Here is a 25,023-nt window from a genome sequence, read left to right as displayed (position 1 = left end):
GATATGTTGGTAGCAAATCCTATCAGAGTTGATGAGTTCTACTATTGGCTTGCAGTTATAGTGGTGTGTACTCCTGATTTCAATCAAAGTGATGTTGATCCAGCTGCTTGAACATTCAGCCATCCAGTCGCCACTTACAGAATATCATCCCTGTTTGCACAAGTGGCATACTACTAGAACACTACAGGAATCCTCATGGTCTCAGGGTTTTCTAGTGCCAATGAAACTATCAAAAGTGCATTCAAGTTCTAAGGTCACTTAATTATTTTCTTAAAAAAAACTACTTGCCTCAGAAAGCCGAAGGTATAGTCACTTCTAAACATAATTTTTCTCTCGGCATACACATTTTTCACATTGTTGACGCCATGACTGCTTGGCTTCTGCAAACGCTTCTGTAGCGGTCTATTTTGCCCACTGGAAAATTGCTGATACAAGAGCGGCAAAACTAAAAACCATGCGATAACAGAGAGCGGGCTTTATCATTGGAAAAAGCAATCAGTAGGTGCAAGGTCAAGTGAAGCGGGAGCATGAGGAACCACTTCAAAATTGTTGTCATGCAGAAACCCAATCAAGAAAGACAAAAATGTTGTCGGACCGGCTGGCACATGGCTGAAGCTCCATTAGGTTCAGTCTCACATGACGTTCGACCTTCTTTGAAGTGTCACACCCATGAGCACACATTTCATTGCATGTCCAAGACACCTTCACCGCATGTCTCACTCAACGGACGATGAATGTCAATGATGATATGTCTCACTCATCCCCGAAGAATGCCCACATCTTCTAAAAAATGTGTCCATCTGCTTTTATTCTCGAGAAAAAAAATGAAGAGACCTTATAACACGAATGTACTACCTAAAGCGATAGTGTTTTGTCTAATGAGTTCTTGTAAGGCATAATTCCACTCCACATGTCTAGCTATATTGTAACATTCAACATGGGATTCTGAGCTTTCAAGGTTGAAATACAAACATGCCATAAATTGTACAGATCTATTTTCTTACAAGTTACATTACATTCAGAAGAAAACACACACATCTGTTCCCAACCTTTATTCTCAGCATCAGTTACAGTACATTCTTTGAAATAAACGTCCATAGTCTGTTTAGAAGATTAATGATTTTAGTAATCACTTTGCATAGGAAGTGATGATTAGCAATAAATAAAATTCCAACCAGCTAGAGTCAGGTCCGCTGGATTTAAAGTGCTCCGCTGGAAGTGAGAATCATGGGCTAACTAGCATGAGCATGCGTGTAAGAGGGTGTAAAGGATATAGTTTGATGGGAAAAACTACAGGATAAAGGAGAATGAGAATGGAGAATGCATTGGTAGAAGACAGGGATACGCTCCCTAGTGCTTTCTTATGGCTTTATGGACTTATAAAAACCCCTGCTTCTTAAAGGAGGAATCAATCTCCATCGTCATTGGTTACATAAATAAATAATTTCTAAAATCTCACCCCAAGGCCATTAAGAAGAGATTGAAAGACGTTTCTACATTATGAGACCCTAAATTCCTCCCACATTGATCTTATTTGTGTGTTTTTTGAATATAGTTATTGGAAGTCATCCATCTAGATTGGTTGGGGTCTGTTAAACAAGTGTAAGAGGAGTTGGTTCCATTTGGTTATATGGAGGAACCCAGCTGGATAAATAGATAATCTGTGCAATTAGTGCAGTTGGGTACACAAGCCTTTTTATACCTTTGCAAGGCATTGTATGGCTAGTTAGTCTATATACAGAAACCTCAAGAGCTGTTATACATGAAGACGTTGTCTGTCCCTGTACAATCTGTTTAGTGATGACGAGGGTGGCTAGCTGTCTTTGGGACTATTCCTCAGGTTTCTAAGTTCCAGTTCCAGTTGGCGGATGAGGAGGTCTCTCTGGGCCAGCTGCTCCTTCAGACGTCGGATCTCATCCTGCTGCCGATAGAACATCCGCAGCAACTGCAGGGTACAGGTAAGTGAGCAGGTGAAAAGCACAGTCAAGCAAAAGTAATAAACTACATGCCAAGTCTATACAATGTGTTGAGTGTTGCAGTGTTCAGAGAAATATTCTGCAAAAGCCTATTACCGATAGCTATGCTTTTATTAGGATAGCAAGTGTTACAAATTTAAAGCAAATTCCTCCTTAAAGGGGTTGTCCCGCGGCAGCAAGTGGGTCTATACACTTCTGTATGGCCATAATAATGCACTTTGTAATATACATTGTGCATTAATTATGAGCCATACAGAAGTTATAAAAAGTTTTATACTTACCTGCTCCGTTGCTGGCGTCCTCGTCTCCATGGTGCCGACTAATTTTCGCCCTCCGATGGCCAAATTAGCCGCGCTTGCGCAGTCCGGGTCTTCTGCAGTCTTCTATGGAGCCGCTCGTGCAGAATGCAGGCTCCGTGTAGCTCCGCCCCGTCACGTGCCGATTCCAGCCAATCAGGAGGCTGGAATCGGCAATGGACCGCACAGAAGAGCTGCGGTCCACGGAGACAGAGGATCCCGGCGGCCATCTTCAGCGGTAAGTATTGAAGTCACCGGAGCGCGGGGATTAAGGTAAGCGCTCCGGTAAGCTTTCTTTACCTCCCTGCATCGGGGTTGTCTCGCGCCGACCGGGGGGGGGGGTTGAAAAAAAAAAAAACCCGTTTCGGCGCGGGACAACCCCTTTAAGGCCTCCTTCACTTGAGTGTTGCATTTTCATGTTGGCCACATCAAAGCCAAAAAACGACTGTAAAAAGATAAAGCTCCCATCAAGTTGCGGCCAAAATGCGCGCTCTCTCGTCCATTGGCAGAGCGGAAATCCCTCGTTTGGCATAAATTATAGGAAAGAATTCTAATGCCTAAATAAAGGGCACCAGTAAGCGTTTTGCAACGCTGGGTGCTGATGAACTCCCTCCCCCTCCCTTTTTGTTCAGCTCCCTTTGAAGCCTATCTTGGCCAAAAGATGGGCAAGACCTTTCTTTTCCGGCCACGTATAAAATAGACTACAGTATTCGGTCACCGGTGTCCCATTATCCCTGGCATGGCGTTTTTACGTGGCTCTAAATTGCTAATCTGAATAAATACATTGGTAACCAATGCTTCAGATGGTCACGATTTTTTTATTGCGGCTAAATTAGCCGTGTAAAAACGGTTGTGTGAATAAGGCCTAAAGGCAACCTGTCACGTGGATCTAGTGCAATGTGCATACTTTATAGAGCAGTAGGAGATGAGCAGATTGAGATATAGGGGGAAATTTATTAAGGCCGGCATTTCTAACAATGGTTTTAGTATAAATTTCCCCCAGTGTACGGTGCACCCAATACATGAAAAGGTTTTTTTTCTGCACCAGTATTCTAGTGTAAACCCTTTGTAAATATCCCTGATAGTTCTGTGCAAAAAAAAAAAATCAATAAAATTTCTATAAATTAGAAATTTTTATTTGATAAAATCTGCTCATTTTCAGTTTTGCAGTGCAATCGTCTGCTACTACTGTGTTTCCCCAAAAATAAGCCCTACTCCAATAATAAGCCCTACACCATTTTTTTGGGGGGGGGGGGAGGGGGAAAGAGGGGGCTTGAAATATAAGCTCTCCCCCAAAAAGAATCTGTAGCTAAACTACATGAAAAAAAACAAAAACAGCAATACTCACCTAGCCAATGAAAGGCTGCCGTTTCCTCAGTTTTGACACTGCACTTACTTGCTGGTGATGGGGCTTTAAATAACCCACCTCCAGCAAGCAAGTACTGTGATTGGATCACGAGTGCCGCTGGCTTAGCCAATCAGAACCGTTGCTTGATCTTTTACAGCCATTTAGTGAATGACATCACTGAATGATTGGTTGGGATTGGTTTATTGAGCGCTGGCTCTAATTGGATCACAAGTGCCGCTGGTCAGCCAATCAGAGCAACGGCTCTGATTGGCTGAGCCAGCAGTGCTCGTGATCCAATCACAGCACTCGCTTGCCGAAGGTGGGGTATTGAAAGCCTCGTCACCAGAAAGAGAGTGCTGTATCAACGCTGGGGACACGGCAGCCTGCCGCAGCGCCGGAGGCCAGCGCGAGGGACTCAGAAGCCACGGGCCAGGTGAGTATAAGACACTCCCCGAAAAGAAGACACTGTGCCTCTTTAGGGGCAAAAAATGTATATAAGTCAGTGTCTTATTTTCAGAGAAACTATTAGTAATTGGCTCCTAGCTCTGTACGCACTCACTCGGCTGCTAAACCCAGAATGAGAAGAGCTTTATTTCAATAAATTATAAGTTCTATAGATTTTTTTTTGTACAAAAGGTATACAATGACATGCAAAAGTCATGAGACATAAACTAATATCATGTAGGACCCCTCTAACTCTGTGTAAAGCAGCAATTTGATATGGCATAGATTACAAAAGTGGATAGATTATGTCTGGAGGGATGTTGAGTCATGCTGCCTGCATAGCCACTCACAGCTCCATGATATTTGTAGGTGCAGGATCTCGGCTGCGAATGGACCTCTCCACCACATTCCATAAATGCTCGATTGGACTCATATCAGGGTAACGTGCAGGCACTCTCTGGAATGCTCCTCAAACCAAGTCTGGACAGCTTGGGCCCAATAGCACAGTGCATTGGTAATGATTAGGGATGAGCGAGTATACTCGCTAAGGCACTACTCGCTCGAGTAATGTGCCTTAGCCGAGTATCTCCCTGCTCGTCCCTAAAGATTCGGGGGCCGCCGCAGCTGACAGGTGAGTTGCGGCGGGGAGCAGGGGAGAGCGGGCGGGAGAGAGAGATCTCCCCTCCGTTCCTCCCTGCTCTCCCCCGCAGCTCCCCGCCCCACGGCGGCACCCGAATCTTTCGGGACGAGCGGGGAGATACTCGGCTAAGGCACATTATTCGAGCGAGTAGTGCCTTAGCGAGTATACTCGCTCATCCCTAGTAATGTGTTTGACAGACCAGTGACCCCAACCCATGCAAGGAGGACACAACCCAGCTAATATGGAGCCACCAACAATCTGCACAATGCCTTGTTGACAACTGGCACCATCCACCCAAAACAATTGGCACTGTGACTCATTGAACTACACCACATATTGACAGTTCTCTAGGGTCCAGTAAGCAATCTCATGAGCCCAGGTGAGGTGACGCGCCTTTTGTGGCGTTGGGTCTTCTGCTTCCATGTCCCATGAAGGCTAAAGAACGCTGCACTGACCTGCGTGTGGGGCCTCCTACATTGAACGTGGATGTGATTTCTGCCAGAGTCGCTTGTCTGTTCGCACAGACAATTCTAGCCAGATGCCGCCTGTCACAATCATTAAGCATCTGTGGGCAGCCACTGTGGGTGGTAATGCCTTTAATAATGAATTGAGGAATATTAAATATTCGTACAACCTCAGAGATGTACTGTCCCATTAGTCTGGCACCTGCTACCATGCCTCGTTTTAATTTTGGTAATTCATGTCACTTTGTCATGAGCACACTGGCCAGTTTTCACCTTCACTTACAAGATAACACCTGACAAGGTATACTAGCTGTGGGTGTACCCAAGCCACTACATAAGCAATTTACACACAGCCATCCCATGACTTTTGGCATGTAAGTGTATGTATCAAGCTGCTGAGCTCCTCCTGCTCTATAACAAGATGCATGCAGATTACAGTGCATGCACAATATTACAGGATCCTTTTAACCCCTTAAGGACTGTCACCTTTTTTTCCCATTTTTGTTTTTTCATCCCCCCTTAAATAATACATAATAGTTATGATATTTTTTTTTAATCGACATCGCTGTATGAAGGCTTGTTTTTTGCAGGACGAGTTGCATTTTTCAATGGTACTATATAATGTACCATGTAATGTACTGAAAAACATTACCAATTTTTTTTAGTGGAGGGAAATGGAAAAAAAAAAACAAAATTCCGCCATCTTTGGGTACGTCATGTTTCTATGGCGTACACACTGCAACAAAAATGACCTGATAAATTTATTCTATGGGTTAGTACGATTACTACGATGCCAAAGCTATATAGATTTTTTCTTCATTTTGCTGTACTACATTTTTTATTTTTAAAAATTATTTTCTGCCGCCAGCTTCTGACAGCTATAACTTTATTTTTTCGGCAGCATAGTTGTGTGACATCTCATTTTGTGCGGGACGTCCTGTAGTTTCCTTTGTTACTATTCTGAAGTACATATGGACTTTTTGAACACTTTATTACCTTTTTTTCTTGGAGACAGGATGACCAAATCTTTTTTTCTGACACCGGTCACTATGCGGGGTAAATTATGCATTACCTTTATAGATCGGACTTTTACAGACTCAGCGATACCAAATAGATATTTTTGGGATTCTCTTATTATAAATATAACAAAAGGTTGTTTTTTTTTTAACTTGTATTACTTTTTTTTAAATGGTTATAAAAAGAACTTTTACTACTTAACTTTTTTTTGTCTCCAGAGGGAACAAGAACTTAGCATTACATCATACTGTGTTCAGACATGCATTCTATCAAGCCATGTCTTGGTCTGTCTTAGCAGAATGCCTATCAAGCCATGCCTAAGGCCTTTCAGACACTCAAATGGCTCCCTGCGATCTCATTGCGGGGGGAGGGGGCGTAGGGGACTCCGAAACATCGTCCAGGGGATTTAAATGCCGGCATTTCAAGGGTTAACAGCTCCGATGAGCTGTACGGCTTTTCAGAGCTATTGGTGGCGAGTGCTGGCTGTAAGAAATAGCTGACTCCCGCGTTTTATGGCGGAGATCTCCTACCATCCAAACCCTGAGCGTGCAGGATGTAACCGTATGTCCTGTGTCGTTAAGGGGTTAAAATATATTGTAGTATAATGGTATTTATGTAAGTCCTTGTTAATGGTTTAAAATTGAAATTGCATAGAAACCAATATGGCTGTCATCCCTTCATAACGATGCGGAAATGGTTTTTCAATTCTGAAAAGATATTCTTAGATACAACATAAAAAGTTAATATTGACTCACTTCATTTTCTGTCCGAGGTGGCACATTTTCTAGTAGATCGATGCCATTTACCACTAAACTCTTCTTATCTCTCGCTGGTGCTTTGAATGTAGCCTTGATCTCCTTTCGGTACCCCTCTTTAAGACTCATCAGAACAGGATCTATTGAAAGTGGTCCAATTACTCTCAGATGATCTCAGTGTGTATATGCACAAAAAAAAACTGCCTGGAGATGAGACTCGTGTCAATGATAAAGTTCATCTGTATTGCTGGTCTATGCACTGTTACTATGTTGTGCACTAGATTTACAATTATTCGTGAGCCAGTTTTTTCTGTTTTTCTGTCTTGTGTATATGTATTCATGGCAGGACCATTGCAAACATGATGCTCGTATCCTACTGTCTGCAAATAATTATCCTAGACTCACATATTATGAACAGAACCCTTGTTACTGTTAATTGTGATGGGAGACATAAAATATTGGCTTCATGCATATTTTTTTACAATTTATGTAAAGTATGCAGCAGGGAATTTGGGGTCAGCTGCCATTTCTGCATAAATCCTGCAAACTTCACAGAATAATTGATGTCACTGATGATATTGTAGGCTTACTCCTACATGAAATTCCTGGCAAATGTTCTAATGTGCTAAACTGGAAGAACACTTTGATGTATATCACAACAGGTGCCACGTGCATAAGGTAAATGCAAGAGTGTCCATTTATAGCACCATCCACATGCAGCAATGTTCATTCATGCATCCATAAACCTCTACCAGATGGGTATTGTACGATGTCATTGTTGAGTCTCATTTGCCCATATGATACCGCTAGTTTCAACCAGTGATTCTCAATGAGGGTTCTTAGACAAGACTTGTCACTTTTATATTAGAGATGATAAACTGATTTCAACCAGCTTAAAGATATAGTTGGCAAAACATTCAGTGCTTTTACACTATACAGTATAATATATTGCGCAAAGGTCGGTCACATACGGTAGTTGGGAATCACTGTTAACTAAAAGTTTACCTTTGGTGTACCTACACTTGTATATGAGAAAAGTACACAATTCCATAACATATGTATTCTTCTCTGATTGTTGCAAATAAGGAAGATGGGACAAGATCTCTGTAGCACCACCTATTGGATGGCAGCATTCCTGCAAATCAATGTCTGACCCTTTATATAGGTCTTTATAACAATGATTAAGAAACAGTAGTGGCAAAAAAAGGAAGTGGAGCTACTCCAGTAAAGTTCCAATGGTGAAGTGCCGAGGTGTGTTTTTCAAGTGAATTGTTTTCTATAGGGCAAGATAGGAGATGTGCATCAATTTTTGAGTGCTGCCAGACCAATGACTGTACAACCTCTGTGGTTGATCAGTAATGATTGTGGAACGAGAAAGTCTAAAAGTGGCTCGCAAAGTGGCGCAACCCTTTTAGGAAAAATGTGCACTTATATAAATGTAAAAAGAAAGTGCTACTTATTATGAAATAAAAAACAGCTAAAAAACACACAGCGTTTCGAGGCAAAATACTCTTCAGTCACGCTGGAGACACACAGCCCTGTAGTTTAGAAAGGCATCGGTTTCTGTGTCAGGAGGGTCTGCTGGCTGGACATCTCAGCGTTTTTTGTTTTTTTTTAAAGCTTCATTCTGATTGGAAATTGAAAACCAAGCCAGAATCCATAAACAGAGAGCTGTTTCGGGGTTCTGGCCCCTTATCAGTGTGCAGTAGGTTTCTGAGTTGCCTAATTTGCATATTCATAGAATTTTCCAGAGGAGCATGCATGGCCCTTAAGTCTCCTCGCTCACCTTCTAGATGCTCTCCTTAAGGAGAAATGATACCCTTTCCGACTCTGATTATTCTAATGATCAATATAAATTTCCTTTAGCCCTTGTTTTATAAGTAAATGATATGGGTAATAGGTATATATTAGGAAATGACTCATACTAATGCTATATAAAATACAGTGCTCTAATACAGTATATTAATCCGATTCCAAATGTGTATCTTCGCGCTGAGACATTACATACAATCCGTCTGATGTGTCCATCTACATCCCTAGCTTTAATTGAACCCTACACCACGTTCACCTCTGTTGATGCCGCTTAGCCACTCATTAGGATTTAGTGCGGGTTCCATTCCTGGTGTCATAGGGTAAATGTCCTCCTGATAGGTTTCCGACTATAAGAAAATAAAAATATAAATTTTAACTTAGGGCAGTTGTCTAGATTAGTATGTTTGTAACAACACTGAATGCATGTATACAATCTCACCCTTCTTGGAACTATCATAGATATTGGTTCTATTACGTTCTTCAAAGTGATGAGCTTGTAAAAGCGGAATATCTCACATGCTGACACATCCAGTCCATGTTTTGGCATCACTCCTACGAGAAAACATCCTACAGTGATGTTTTTGAAAGTAATTATGCGGGTAAGTATAGCCGTCTTCATCTAGCCATCTCATTTTCTATATAACACTTGTAATGGTTTACATCACTTCTCATTGAGAACATTTCTATAATCGATTTCTATGCTCCCTCCCCATATTACTGTTTTGTATCTCACCAAGGCCTTTCTGAGGTGCAGCAGAACGGAACTCCATGAGGTATGTCAGGAACGGTTTTTCTACTGTTATTTCATAGTACCGGATGTTCCCATCTCCCTTACATAAGAAAAAGGGAACCATCAATACTAGGAGGTCGACAGAAATGAAGAAGATGATAGTCATACAGCTGATTGAATGAAGTTGATTGATGAAAGCCAAGAATGGGGGATGACAAAGTACACTATCCTGTTGAGCAATAATCAAAAGTAGTATTTTTTTTACATATAGTAATACTTAGTGGGGCTTCTTTGGCCCTAATGACATTGGATACTCTCTGTGGCATACTTTCTACTGATATCTGCTGGTATTTCCCTCCATTCATCCTTTAAATGTCTGACAAGTTCTCTTAAAGAAAATGGACGCCGTTCATATTTCCTTCCCTGACGTTCCAGTTCATCTCGAAGATGTTTAGTAGGGTTCAGATCAGGACTTTGTGCAGGCAAGTCCAATAGTGGAATATCCATATCCTCAAACCAATGGATTTGTAATAAGGCTCGTTGTCTTGTTGGAAGTATTGCTGACCATTCCCAGAGTATTGCCACATTGTCGGCAGCACATCATTGTCTAGAATTTCAAGGTACATCTCCGTGTTCATGGTTTTTGTCACTACAACCAATGGACTAAGACCATATCACGTAAAACATCCTCAGACCATAATGGACTCTGCCATACTTAACTGTTGGCACAACACACTCAGGCAAAAGGCATTCCCCAGGTATCCTCCACACCCAGGCACTTCCACATGATTTGAAAATGGAGTAGCATGATTTGTCACTCTATACAATGTTCTTCCATTACTCAACTGTCCAATGAACCATAGCACATGGACCCATGCATCATATTTGAGAGAACTTGCCAGACATTTGCAGGACATATGAAGGGAAATACCAGCTGAACTATATCAGACATTAGTAGAAAGTATGCTATGGAGAGCGTTCAATGTCATTAGGACTTAAGGAGCCTCCACTAAGTATTAACATATGTAAATGAATGCTACTTTTGATTCTTGCTCAGATGTCCAATTACTTTTGATAGTGTGTTCTGATAATGATGTGAAACTGTGTCAACAAGAAGTACAGGATGTTAGAGGAGTAATGTGTGAATCAGGTAGGCAGTATTTGGAGGTAATAGTTTATGGATTGTGCTGCGTGGGATAAGATAAATAATAAGGTGGGAGCTTACCTTTCCAGCCAGATACAGCATGTGTGTGTCCATGTCGTAAAAAGGAAAGAGCAGCCCAGAAAGCCCATCTATTTCCTCTTCAACCAATGGCATTGACAAGTCCTCCTGCATACAAATGTTTCCAATAATGTATCCTATCTTATACCAATAGGCAGGCTAACTATAGACTGAGCATCATACTAAAATTAAACTAGCTATACACGAGATTAAGATCGTCCATTGTACAAGTCATTCAGCTCTTAACACAGTAGACCAATATGGCAGGTGAGCAACTAAATGCACTTGATCATGTAGCAAGTGAACGGCTAATCAACTTTTTGGCAGATATCACCCATAGCAAATGGTCATTTGCATGAAATTTTAACCTTTCACGCAAGTGTAATTTTTCTACATTCCTCACTGTAAATTCGCACCTTAATCTGCTGCTGCCAATTCCCCATAAAAATCCACAAGTCTCACTGCAGACTTTGATGTGGAATTGCTGGTAGATCTACACCATTTTCATTCTACATAGTATGTTATGTCTTTTTTCTGGCCTATGTCCATCCAGTTCAGCCTATTACCCCGCCCCAATGTTTATAGAGAGGAAGGCAAAAAAAAAAGAAGAGGTAGAAGCCAATTTTCCCCATTTTAAAAAGGAAAAAAAAAATTTCTTCCCAACTCCAATCTGGCAATGAGAATAATCCCTGGATCAACATCAAAATCTGTGCGGAATTTACCGCAGCATGAGGTGCAGAATGCAGAAAAATTCTGTCTCTGTGAAAGGTCCCTAAGACTTCTGACTATATTTTACACTGAATTCTAAGTCTGGGAATCTTTTACTGAGAATTCAAGCTGTTGTATGAGTCACAATTTTCCTCACCTGGTCCCATAATGCTATCTGCCTTGTGTTCCACCTGGAGACGCCTGTTGTTAGTAGACGCTTCATGTCTCCCAGGAAAACAACACGTGTCACCCTGTGGTTTTTACAGTTTGCTGCCTAGTAAGGAAAAACGTAGGATAATGAAGAGGGTCATATTAAAAATAACATTTAGTACACTGTGAACGGAGGTTTCCAGCGCAAAATTTGAAAAAAAAAAATTAACGCGGATACACTTCTACTTGCATGTCATCTATATTGGGAAAGCCTTTGAATGGCCACTATGTATGAGACATCTCTGCTCTTTCACAATTGTAGCTTTCCTGTATAGAAATTAGATACATGACCCCGAAGTGCAGCATAAAATCAAGTGACAAGTTTTCTGTGGATCGGTTGTGGTGTGAATCCACATTGGAATGGGAAAATCTAGTAGTCTGAGCTACTTTGATTGAGGCCTGGTGATCTATGTTACACTAGCTGGGGTCAGGATTTCATAAGCTTCCAACCTTTAGGGGTTCCTCATGCAAAGTTGTCAAGCGTATACTGAGAATGGTGTGATCAAGGAAAGCTATCCAAAGGAAGGGGATCCTGTGTACTTAACAACTTGGAGACAAACTGGGTCGGAAGAGAATGTCAAGAACCGTGCAAATGAAAGGGTGGTGCACACTTAAGCCAATGGCAGCGAAGTACAATGCTGGTGCATCAGCTAACATGTCTGCATACACAGCTCATGGTCTCTTAGCATAGATGGGCTATTAGACTAGATAACCAGTTCCAGTGTCATTGCTGTCTAAAAGAAACAATGTTAAGACTCCAGCGGGCAATAGAGTGCAAAAATTACATCACTGAGCAGCGGAAAAATATTGCCTGGTCAGATGGGTCCAGATCACTAGGATAATACACTGCATTACTTATGTAGTGCATTCTCCTAAGCCTATGACAGCAGACTATTAGACCCTGCCGGAGGCGGGGCCTAATAGGCTGAGTTACATGGTAGATATGGAGGCCTTTGTTAGGTTTCCAGCTGCAATGGGAACCCATTATTATGATGCAATTATTTTGCGGGGTGCTGATGGGTGAAGTGCTAATGGCTACATGCAGTAGTAGCTAACTATTGTAGCATTTAATAGGTTAAACTGCCAGGATGTGAGGTTTCTCTGCATCTGGTGCTTAGAGCAGGAGCCTGGCTGTAAAAAGATGTATGTGCAAACTAAAAGCCCATTAGTGAGGTCAGTAAAAAGGCATATTGGCCGTCACTAAGGGCTTATCTGTAGATTAGTGACACTGAAACGCTGCCTATGGCTGAATTACTTGACTATACATTGTTTGGCGCACTCTATAAATATAGCCAAAATTTAATTTTATAGCCAAATCCTCAAGCATTAGAAATTTAGAAGACTACAGTCAGGGTTCATGCACGCGCTCGTGTTATGGCTTTGTAAGACCTCTGAACTGTATAGAGCTGTCATAAGGAATCATACAGACCTATTGTTCTATTCTATTGTATGAAACCCATAGGAAAAGAATTGCAGCATATTTCATCCAATGCCATATTAACAAGATATTCTCCTATACAAACATTGCATAATACCATAATATGACACCACATGGGTGGCCCACGGGTTTGCCCAAGACCTGAATGCCCGCACGTTAACGTAAATTGAACTGTCGACATAAGTTGGAAATTTTCAAGCTAAATTATCGAAAATGCCGCAGCCTGCAGGGAGGGGGGAGTAGTGATTTTGCGTGGGAACAGGCATTGCCCGTGATTGGTGTAAAAATGGGGCAAAGGAGGGGTAAAGTGGAAGATTAGGGAGGAGGAACAGTCATCTCCTTCAGCTTACCTGGAAGCTGCATTTTCCCTTCTTCCAACCCCCTGTACGTTATATTGGTAGACAGATTGATATTTTGCGGTCGTGTCTCATATGGGTTGGTCCATAAATGCGGTCGGTGTGTGTTGTCAGCTGTTAACCTGTTTTTGTTTCCCCTTTGCAGATGTCACAGCTGGAAAGCAGAATTTGATGCCCCAAGTAAGGGTCCTATTAGACAAGCAGATTCTCATTTGAATGAGCGAGTGACGTCACTGCTAACTATTGCAGATATACTGCATGCATTGGTTAGGTTTCAAATCGGGGGTTGAGGGGCTTAGGGCATACTCTATGCCTATATTTTGTCCCCATATAATTAGTGACGGCTCTGAAATGGGTTACTATACCTCAAAAGTTTTTATGAAGCTATTTTTATTTAGTATGCTGTAAAATGGTGTAATGTATGAATGTCAAATTAAAGGGGTGTTTCAGCAATTCAAAGTGAAAGCTATATGCTTCATAAGGTGATAACATGTAATTGTGCAATATAATGTTATAATTTATTTTTCAAAGCGGCACAGATATTGCTTTACCTGTGGTCCCCCCCCCCTCCCCACTCAGTTCTCCATTGGTATCTAACGGCAATGACCTGTACTTTCCACTGTCTTACCAGTCAAGGCATGCTCAGTGCCTTCACATTCTGTAGGGGCGACACAGTTTGTACAGTTGTGGATGTACACTCATCAGTAACTGGCAGCGGGACATTGTGGGAGATGTAGTTTTTGCACCCCATGGTGCCCATTTTAAATAACAATATGGAAATCTGTAGCTGTCTGGAATGCAGCGATGGAGCAGGTCCGCAAAAAAAAGTGCTGGACTCCAGTTTGATGATTTAGATGGACGATTGCAACAATGGCAATGAGTGGAAACGTTAAGGAAATATATTGCCCAGTTTCCAGAATACCACTTTAAGAAACGTTTGCCAACAAATGTCCCTCAAAGTTGACTTAGTGGATGAATAAGCATAATAGAAAAATAAAGTTATGCCAAGTAATTACCTGCAGCACCCGTCCTGAGCGAGGTTCCAGTATGCGCAATTTTTTGTCCTTACAGGTCGTGGCCAATAGACTTCCATCCGTGTTAAATGACATACAGAGGATAACGTCTGTGTGACAGTCTATCATCTTCACAGCTTCCCCTTCTTCAAGGTTCCATATCAGTATCTGAATAGAACAGTTCACCATCAAGGAAACTGAATCAACATTACCTAACAATGCTAAAACTCTAAAGCTAGTCCTGCACTTTAGATAGCCACCATTCTGTCTAAAGCTATGCCTCCCAACCCACCATATACATAGGCATTCAGCCAAGCGTTCAGGCAATCTCAATAGAGAGAGAAGAACAAGCTGCTACCAGATAGTTCTAGCAGCGGCTAATCTCCCTTGAGAACAAAATGATCAGACATGGTAAAGTCCAACATGCTCCATCCTCCTTTAGAATCAACTGGTTTTGCTAAAATAGGCTGTTTAGCCAACAACCGTCGCGTGTGTACAACGACCTTATCACCATGTCCACATGTTGGGTAGTCTGCACCTAAGTCCTGACAGAATCTCAAGACATTCTTTCACTAATACAAGTGAAGCGAAGATTTTATATGCCATTCACACACTGGAAAAAATCCACATGTAATAATGCACAGCGAATTTCAAGATCCACAGCATGTTCATCATTGCTGCCGATTCCTTACTGAAATCTATGGATTAGCCCAATTGAATTACTCTGCAGCAGAAATCAGAGTAATTCTCTGATAGTGGATTTGCCGAAAGTTATCTTTACATGGTACAACAGTCAGTTGAACAAGCGTCCCACAGCCGTACCAGTGACTATGGCTGACATGCTTTACATAGGAGCAATAATCATTCAAATGAATCTGGAGCATTTTATTTAATACATAAAAAAAAAGCAATAGATTGAAGCATTACTGACCTTGTAGTCATACCCAGCACTGAACAGTATATTATTAGCTGTAGGATGCCATTCTACGAGTCCCACCCTTCGACTGTGTCCATAGAGCTCCAGTACTGCCTCAGTTATGTTTCTCTTGAGTCCGCCATCTGGAATTTCCCATACCCTCACCTTAGGAAAGAATTTCATTTTAGTTTCTTATGTTTAATTATAGTACCAGAATTACAATATAAAATTTTTTATAGCAGACTCAGATGATACGAGGGCGAGTCAAAATTTATCCGCACTCCAGTTATATTAAAACTTCTGTTGGCCACACTATCTTATCAGCGCTTTCTGTTGTAGGTCGCTGTCTCCCAAGTTACTGCTGTGCAGTTTGAAATTGTTACATTAGTTAATTTGTGACTGCAGTTAATCCGTTTTTTAAGCTTGACAGTAAACAGCAGAGTATGGAATGGAAACATCCTCAAACACCAGCCAAGAAAAATTTAAAAAAAAAATCAACCATCAGCTGGAGAATTGATGCTTACAATTTTCTAGGATTTTCAAGGGCCAGTATTGGAACATTATCAGGAAAAACATCATGTTGAGGTATTAAAGCATCTTCCCTATAGTCCTGATCTTGTCCCATCAGACTATCCCCTGTTTGGTCCCCTGAACGAAGATTCACGTCTGATGAAGAGGTGAAGACGGCGGTGCATTCATGGCTTGCAGCTCAGTCAAAAACCCTTTTTAAAGAGGGAATGCAAAACCTTGTTGAAAGATGGTCAAAAAGGGTATTGAAAAGGAGGGAAATTTTGTTGAAAAATACCATATTTGCCTTTTCTGAAAAATTATTAAAATAAAAATTATCCATACTCTGGCTGTAGAATTTGACTCGTCCTCATATACAGGTGCGTTATCTGTAGCGGAAGAAATCTATGATCTCATTAGTACTTATGATTTGTCCTTTGGAATGCCTCATGGGTTGTCTGGTTGAAAAATGAGTATTTAAAATTTGATCCAAATCAGTTAAAACAATAAAACCAGCAGTACCTACCAGTCCTTAGCCCTGGTGACGCAGCACTGCAGACTCGTGATTCTCCCAGTCTTTGTTGTGGAACAACCAACCATTCTCCTGGCATTACCGCTCAGATACTGTGAGCGGATATGCCAGGATAACGGCATCCAACTGCCATGGCCTCTGGTTGCATCGGTCACATAGTGTCTATTCCACAACAAAGACCGTGAGAACTGTGGGGCTGTAGTGCTGCATCACTGGGTCAGAGGATGGGTAACTACCTCCAGTTTTCTTGTTTTAACGGATTTGGATTGAATTTTAAAAACTCATTTTGTAATCTGACAACACTTAAGTAACATCTTCAAGAGGATCTATGACATGTCTGCACCTATTTACTAAAACAAACATGTCAGGAGAGCTGACAGGTCCTCTTTAAAATAAAAGGGAGAGGAATGCCTCTCCTTTACTATATGAATATATTATGTCATGCTTTATCTGAATATATTAAAAGGTTATGGAAACCCTTGTGCATGAGAAACCAATACACACAAATCTTATTAAGTCCCAGCCGAAAATAATGATGCGAAAAAAAAAGTGCATTGAGTTTTCCTTCTCATGTATATAGAAAGCCTCATACTTGGTTTGCAGGCTCTCCTACATTCAAGTTTCTGGTTAGGTGGTGTTCCCAGCACTGATCAGCTGGTCTCTATCATGAATGCACACAAACTCAGCTTCCCCTCCCCTCTCCTTTTTCAGAAGCTGTCTGCAGTGATTTAAAAAACAATGTAAGCATAGAAATCAAATAATCAGAAATTTTTAATGAAAACCAATTACAAAAAAAAATTGTAAAAGGTGTACATAGTCTTTAAGTATATTACAAGTAGAAATCAATAAATAAGAAAATCTTAGCATTTTAGTGTCATGATTTTTCTAATGAGGAGCGTGACTTACCGAAGTGTCCTCGGAGCAGGAGGCGATGACATTCTCAATGAAGGGGTTCCATTTAATATCCAGTACAGTGCCCTGGTGCCCACACACCTTGGGGTGATTGGGCTCAATGCGTCCAGTCTGGGGGAGGCACAGAAGATTTCACAGGTGAACCCCCTGCCATGCAGACCTGGGGGAGGAGGACAGACAGATACACCTGTCAGTAGCTCCTCCCTCCACCTGCACACAGATTATAAAGTACTGTCTAATATTGTTTGATACTTTAATGTGTGATGGGTGTATTTGAATGATACAGATGAGAGATATATACACGGTGTCTTCTGTATTATTCCACTCAAATACTAACTACGTACGTTCAATGATTTGCAATTCATATTTGCCTGCCATGGAATTTTACTAAATTAGCTAAACAAAAATTAATTCCTATTGTCATTAACAGAATTGCTCTAATTAATTGCGAGAATGACTGGAAACGTTTGATCTATATGCTGGGAAATTGAATTCAACATGATTTTCCCGCATTTATTATCAATAGGCTACAACTGGCATTTAGGAATCTCCATACTTTATGTTGCAGCTAAGATCCAGGCCAGAGATACCATCTTGTCTTGATGGAGAGGTAAGTACATGACCAGGAATTTGAGTTATACCCCATCAAGCTAATCTGTAGTTTTGGAAAACTATTGTAGCTATAGGCAGGAACTGAAAGTTTAATGCGAATACATTCATTATGACACTCACCTGATGAAGGGGAATAACCAGAAATGAGCCCCCTCCTGCACTCTCGGTGACAATGGCTAGGAACTTGGCGTTAACGGCACAGAAGGGATTATCATGCACATTCTTGGTAATGGGGACACATTCATAACAGTTCTCTCGGCTTGCAACTTTGCCGTACACGTTTCGGAATTTAGAGCATCGGTACTGCGGACGCCATGACATCTGCAGGTAAAACAATTAGACCCATGTAAATTTTCACGCATCAATTAAATGAGATAAAACACATAATTTTATCATGGTGTTCTGGACCAGTCAAAATTGGTAGGTTTGGCAGATATATCTCTAATGTGTATGGTCAACTTAACTCTGCATTACCTGCTGCCTAGCATGTAAAACACAATCATTCCAAAGACACAGAAAAAAGAAGAGCCAGTGAGCAGTGAAGATTAGAGGCTTGTGACCCATGTGCTTGCACAGGACGCTGGCCTCCAGTCTCTATGGAGGCATCAGGTGGATGTATGCAAGCGGGAGGGGCGTAACTATAGAGGGTGCAGGGGATGCGGTTGCACCCGGGCGCATAAGGCCTCTCTTCTCCATATAGAGCCCAGTACTTTGAATAAAGCATTATAGTTGGGGGCCCTGTTACAGGTTTTGCATTGGGGCCCAGAAGCTTCAAGTTATGCCTCTGTGCAGGATGGTTTAGGTATGGGTACGGGTACAGATACAGATAGAGGGGGCCCTAAGCCTTTAGTTACGCCCAGAGAACTGGAGTCGAGAAAAACTGTCTTGCAGAATCTGCAGGCTTCTGCACTGGGAATCCGTGCGTGCCCGTGGACATGAGGCCTTGGCCGTATGTCCACGGCCTGTGCCGATTTCTCTTGTGGATATCCGCAGTGGATGCACTGCAGATCAACAATAAAATTTATTTTTGCTTGCGGGAGATCGCGGATTCCATTTTTTCACACGCGGATGCACTGTGAATCATCCGCGCATGAAAAAAAAACCCCGCAATCTCACAGTGTGTATCTGCTAGTCAGCCATCATTGTATGTCCAAGACCAGTGGTTAATTTAAATATGATCATTCTACCCATTCCCTTTTTTCACATTTAGACAATGTTTTTCTGGGTCTGCTGGATGCGCAGTACTCCATCTCTTCATTTATTTCTAGAAATATGAGCTCCTTATAAGAATAATCCATGTTGCATGGTGATGTATGACATTCAAGCATGTGGCTCAAGGTCAGCTTAGTCCTGACCCTGAGTACCCTTGATGAAAGCATGGTCTGTATCACAGGCATGTTCAAGAATTCACTGTGCCTTAGGGTGAGGGGTGACAAAAGCTTCACTGTCTATTGCCCCTTACCCTCCTGTTACTCCCCTTCCTACAAACTTCTTTACAATGAATGGTTCTGTCTTTGTAGCATCTCCCACTGACACAAAACATTAACCATTGCCTGTATAACAATCTGCTTCAAGATCACTATCAAAAACATAGTATAACCACCAAAATGTACAGAATGCTCTATATTTAGACTAAACTTCCTCTGCACCAGCATTTAGTATAGCATTCATCACTACGCCAGACTCGTTCTTATCTCCTTTGTCATCAGGACTGACCTTCCTGTTAGTGATGTGCAAACACAATGGCAAGCACAGCGGGCTGAAGGATCCCCACAAATAGCAAGACCCCATCCTGAGCTCATATTTGTCATATCTTTAGATTTAACAGTCATTGAAAGCAACATTTCCTTTTAACAGTCAAATAGCATGACTCCGTATTGCATCCTACATCCCTCACACAATGCAATGATTGACCACAACATCGAAGGGTTAAATGGTCACATGTTGTAGCCTTAGTGCAATATAAAGCTAAAGCTATAAAAAGTCAGAGGCATTTTAGTAATCAATCCACAATTTCTTCATCACTTCCATCCCCACTTTCAAAAAAAAGATAACTTTTGAACTTTTCCAGTGACATAGCCGCATGAGGCTTGTTTTCTACTAGGACTGGAAAACCTAAAAAATTTTTTAAGTGAGGTGAAATGGAAAGACACGCAATTTCAACACTTCAGGGTTATTTTTAGTTTTTTTTTAAAGCTTTTACGGTGTTCATGATATGGTATAAATGACATGTTATCTTTTTCTATGGGTCAGTACAATCACGGTTGTGCGAAATTTATATAGTTTTTTTTATGTTGTACCACAATACTTAAAATATTTCCTTTTTTTTTTTTCTAAATAGTTTTCTGTCCCAATCTTTTGAGATGTAAGGGCTCATTTTTTGGGCTTATTCAGACGGTCGTATATCGGTCAGGTTTTCACGCCCGGCCGATATACGCTGCCCTTCTCTGCAAGGGGAGGAGGCGGAACGGGACGGAAGCTAGTGCACTGAGCTCCTGCCCCTCTCCACCCCTCGCCACTGTTTGCAATGAGGAGGAGCGGGATGGGGCTGAACTTAGCTCCGCCCTGTTCCCCCCCCCCTATTGCAAACAGTGGCAAGGGGGGAAAAGCAGGGGCTCAGTGCACTAGCTCCCGTCCTGTCTCCTCCCCTTGCAGAGAGGGGCAGCGTATATCGGCCAGGCGTGAAAACCCGACTGATATATGCCGTCTGAATAAGCCCTTTAGCAGAGCGAGTGTAGTTTTTATTGGCACCATTTTGGGATACATATGACTTTTTGATCATTTTTTATTAAATTTTTTTTCTTGGCGATGGGGGTGACAAAAACTCAGTTTTGGCATTGTTCACTGTGTGGAATAAATAAAGTAATACTTTAATAAATTGGATTTTTATGGATGTAGTGCTACCAATTTGTTTTGTATTTTGATTCGATGACTGGGAAAGGTTTTTTAAATTTAAGATTTTTTTAATGTATCAATTAAAACAAAACTTTATTCATCTTATTTTGACCTGTTTTTATTTCCTATAGGGGACTTGAACTAACGATCATCTGACTAAATGGCTCTGTCAGGCTATTTAAATGCCACTGGTAGTACTGACGGTGGCATGTAAACTGTTAATGGCCGAGATCAGAGTTATTTACGATCCCAACTGTTGCAGTCAGGCATCGGCTGTCAAAGACAGCCAACACCCACCAAGTATGGAGCAGACTTGGCTTCTGAGCCCCCATCATACAATGCTTGAAAAAGTCCCTTTAAAGGGATGAAACGCGTTGTGGAGATTAAAGTATCGAAGTGCCATATTCCCGGAGCGCGGACCTATTTTGTTTTGGTTTGCATGCATTTGGATTGAGCGGCTCTCTGCTTGAGAGACGGAGGAGGAACGCGGCTCCCCAGCTGACTGGCCCAGCAGGACACCAGGGGATAAAAGGCACAGGCGCACACATATCTATAAGAGAACCTGGACAAGTAGTGTTAGTGAGGATCCTAATAAACAGGATCTTCACTAGACACCGGGTGAGTGAGATATAATTTTTGCATTTACATCTGCTTCACGATTTCTCAGTACACTCTGGCAGCGCTATCCTAATTTTTCCAAATCATTCTTACCCATACATGTATGGCACTTGTAAGGGGTTGAAGTCTGTCATATAGAATTAGCATACTAAACCAATCCTAAAATCGATGATATACAGAGTGGTCTAACCATGCTAATTTTTCGTAGTGAGTCCAATGCCCTAAAATTCACATTTTCCTGAGGCATGGGCGTATGCTAATTAGCTGTAAACCGTCCATTGGGATTACTGTACTGCTACATGCTTTCTTCCACTCCATTGGTGTAAACCACTTTCCTTTGCTAATGATTGGTGTCTCCAGTATCCTTGAGCTGGAGCCGCCATACTTTTCATACATGGCACTTGTGCTTTCTGGAATCAGAACATACATCAGGGAGGCCGATCATCATAATAGGATACGTCACTACACATGTGCCAATTTCCGGATGTGCAATGCAATTGCAATATCTGGAACACATAGCATCTCCGATTCAAGGGAGTTGGAGATGTTAATCGTTAGTCAAGAGGTCTGGTTTATGATGGAAGGGGAGTGAGCCCACCCCGGGGAGGGAGACCACGCCAGCACAGCAAGTGAACCATTTATAATTGTGATTTCCAGGCATTTGAGCGACTGTCAAAAATAAGAAAGTATGCTTAGACTTCTGATTATCCCACATCGTTGGTTAGGATTGGTCCAGGATGCTACTTCTAGGTGACAGATTTCCTTTAATCGTATTTTTGCAAAACCAAAATCTATGTTACAAGATCCTGTATCCATTAGGCAAGATTAACCAGCATCTAATGATACAGTGCGCTATATTTGAAATGAAACATTTGGCTTTACAATCCTATGAATTATGCAATGTCTGAGACAGCTGTTGGCTTAGTGGTTAGCACTGCTGCGCTAGAGCTGGGGTCCTGGGTTAAAATCCCACACTTACATGGATTTGTATGAGTTTCCTCCGGGTACTCTAGTCCCCCCCCATCCCCTCCCCCACGCACACTCCAAAAACATGCTAATAAGCAAATTTAGACAGAGTCCCAATAAGGGCAACAAATGATGTACAGTGCTGCAGAATAAGTATGCACTATACAAATGTGTAAAATAAGTAGAAACATTTAAAGCATGCCATATTCCGCCAGATACAATACATAAAACACTTGTAGAGAAGTCCCCGCCATCTACTTTCTTATAGAGTATGTCTGGGAAGGAGCAGGATTTGTGTTTAAATTGGAGTCACATTATGATTAGTAGCATGCATTCACACGGGCATTTTATTTGCAGAAAAACTGCCCAAAACCACATCAGAAAAAATGGTGCAGTTTTGTCACTGTTTATGCAAATAGGGAGATGGAACCATGCCTCTACAGCGCCACCTATTAGAACGTAGATTTCCTACAAGTCAATGTCAGACCTTTTAACTGGCGTTGTAACAAAAACTGGAAATATAAGCCAAAGTCAGAGTCTTCTCCAGAAGGAAAAGACAACCATGTACAGACAGACTGTTTTGGGGGTTTTGCCCCTCATCAGTGTGCAGTAGGTTGCTGGTTTGAGTGGATGAGAAGCCTATGACGTGGGCCAGAATGGGTAAATTTTTATTTATGCAAATCGGAAAACAGAACAATGCTTCTACAGAGTCTATTAGCAGACAAAATTCCAATGGTGCCGTGGTTTTTAAATGCAAACGCAGCAAAATTGTGGCAAAAAGGCATATGTTTTTTCCAGATGTGGTTGTGTGTGGTTTTTTTTTTTACCAAAGTGGCCCATATGAATGCTCCCTAGATCTATATGATGGCATCAACTTTCACAACACAACAGTCAGAAGATAGTTTGGTACAGACTAATGAAAAATTCACGAGATGCATGTGACTTTAGATGAAGAACATACTGTATATTTACTACAAGCTGTATCTCTAGGCATATTATTTTCCATGTGCTCTAACTCTCCCTAAGGTAGAAACTGTACTCTGTAATGGGATGTAAATCCAGGAAGCAAAGCAGGCAGTGGCACTGCATCCTCAATCTGCTAGTCAGGGAAGTAGAGATGAGCGCCAATACGGCATGACATGATGGAAGATGATACAACAAGAGGGGTATTGTTGAGTGAAGATAGATAACACCCCATTGCCATCTACTGCTGTAGCCTTGGCCATCAGACAAATGTATTATGGCATATTGGAAACATACAGACCTGTCTAGTAGGAAATGACTTATCTTATGTAATTAACTGGAATAATAAGATCTGAGAACTGGTGAAATACTGCTTAATGGCCCACAGTCAGATAGAAAGGAAGTCTCACAGAAATGTTGTTTCCATAGCAAAGGATAATAATTCATAATAATTCAACTGGATCATAGAGACATGAAAGCAGTCTGATACACATTAGATATACAGATTCTGCAGTAATTTACATAGACATTGAGTTTTCAACAAACGTTGTCTAAATCAATAGTACAGGAGACTAGAAGAAACTTTGTAATTTATAGAGAAAAATGCTTCTTTCTCCACTTATCAGGGTCCGTTCCTCCTCTTACTTCTCTCCTAAACTGTTCACTCACTCTGAAAAACTGCCGAAATTCATTTTTGCAGAGAAGACGGGCTAACAGCTCGCATTACTTGCTGCTCATAGTAGTCTATAGAGAGGAGAAGCTGAGTGAGAAATAGCAGAGAGGCGTTTTATTTTCTCATACTGGCCAGAAATAGCGGTATTTCTCATGTACACACTTGGCTTCTGGTTCTTAAAAGTCACCGACTAAGGCTACCTGTCCATGGGCGATTGTTCATTGCGTTACCCGCGGCAATAATCCGGCCGCAGGTAATGCAATGAACACTTTCCATAGCGTTGCTATAAAAAGCGCAGTCGCAGCGTCCACAGGCGGAGAATCATAGCGATCCTACACTTGCGGGATCTAAATCGCGGCATGCCGCGATTCTTCGTGGTGAGCCTATCTGTTTGGTGCAGATTTTGGTGTGGACTTTCCACTACATGTGAACGTGTACTCTATATCTGTTATTTTCTTTACTAATGAGATAGCCTCCTAGGCAGGACTACCATACTTGCTGCACGCAGCTGTGCATCGTGGCCGTAATATGCACCAAAATTATGGTCGTATGAATGAGCCCTTATTGTGGAATATTTGGGTTTCCTAGAGAGAAATCACCCGGTATAACATCTCTCGTTTTACACGTTGGCTTTAAATGAGTCTCTCTCTAGATTTACGTAGCCAAGCCTGAGATCCTAGATGCAACTACAAACTACAAATTATTTTTGAATTGTTGCTGACCTGCAATACCAGACACAGCCATCTACAATAGTGGCACTATTCTAGTAAATAAGAAGAAATGAATGAGAAAATCCCAACCGTAGTCTATTTTTGGGTCTGTTAATACTTTGTTCTTTGCTCCAGCCAGTTGATTGCACAATAAGAATGAGTGGAATAAAGCCTCCTCTAATTCATACTCCATGTGTATGATCTGACTCTCATCAGCTCCGGGTCTGTAATATGAATTTAGTACAGATCTGAGAGCTGGCAACAAGCAGCCCCCTTCTTGTCTTGCCTCT

At 41.5% G+C, this 25,023-nt stretch overlaps 1 protein-coding gene across 1 annotated transcript in view; it reads right to left on the bottom strand.

The window, feature by feature from the left end:
* Positions 1 to 1,037: 1,037 nt before the first annotated feature.
* CORO2B (coronin 2B) overlaps positions 1,038 to 25,023 on the bottom strand; it is a 49,064-nt gene continuing 25,078 nt past the window's right edge. Inside the window, exons 2-12 of the mRNA XM_066592949.1 lie at positions 18,029 to 18,229; positions 17,291 to 17,407; positions 15,361 to 15,510; positions 14,433 to 14,597; positions 11,570 to 11,686; positions 10,708 to 10,812; positions 9,486 to 9,582; positions 9,192 to 9,304; positions 9,009 to 9,099; positions 6,941 to 7,080; positions 1,038 to 1,945 (exon numbers count right to left, since the gene is read on the bottom strand). Of these exons, the coding sequence (XP_066449046.1) occupies positions 1,814 to 1,945; positions 6,941 to 7,080; positions 9,009 to 9,099; positions 9,192 to 9,304; positions 9,486 to 9,582; positions 10,708 to 10,812; positions 11,570 to 11,686; positions 14,433 to 14,597; positions 15,361 to 15,510; positions 17,291 to 17,407; positions 18,029 to 18,229 (1,428 nt within the window). The 3' untranslated portion in view covers positions 1,038 to 1,813. The remainder of the gene's footprint in view (positions 1,946 to 6,940; positions 7,081 to 9,008; positions 9,100 to 9,191; positions 9,305 to 9,485; positions 9,583 to 10,707; positions 10,813 to 11,569; positions 11,687 to 14,432; positions 14,598 to 15,360; positions 15,511 to 17,290; positions 17,408 to 18,028; positions 18,230 to 25,023) is intronic.

Source organism: Eleutherodactylus coqui, chromosome 2 (genome assembly GCF_035609145.1).
Source record: "Eleutherodactylus coqui strain aEleCoq1 chromosome 2, aEleCoq1.hap1, whole genome shotgun sequence".
NCBI lineage: Eukaryota > Metazoa > Chordata > Amphibia > Anura > Eleutherodactylidae > Eleutherodactylus > Eleutherodactylus coqui.
The sequence above is the reverse complement of the archived record's forward strand: the minus strand, read 5'-3'. Positions and strand labels throughout refer to the sequence as shown.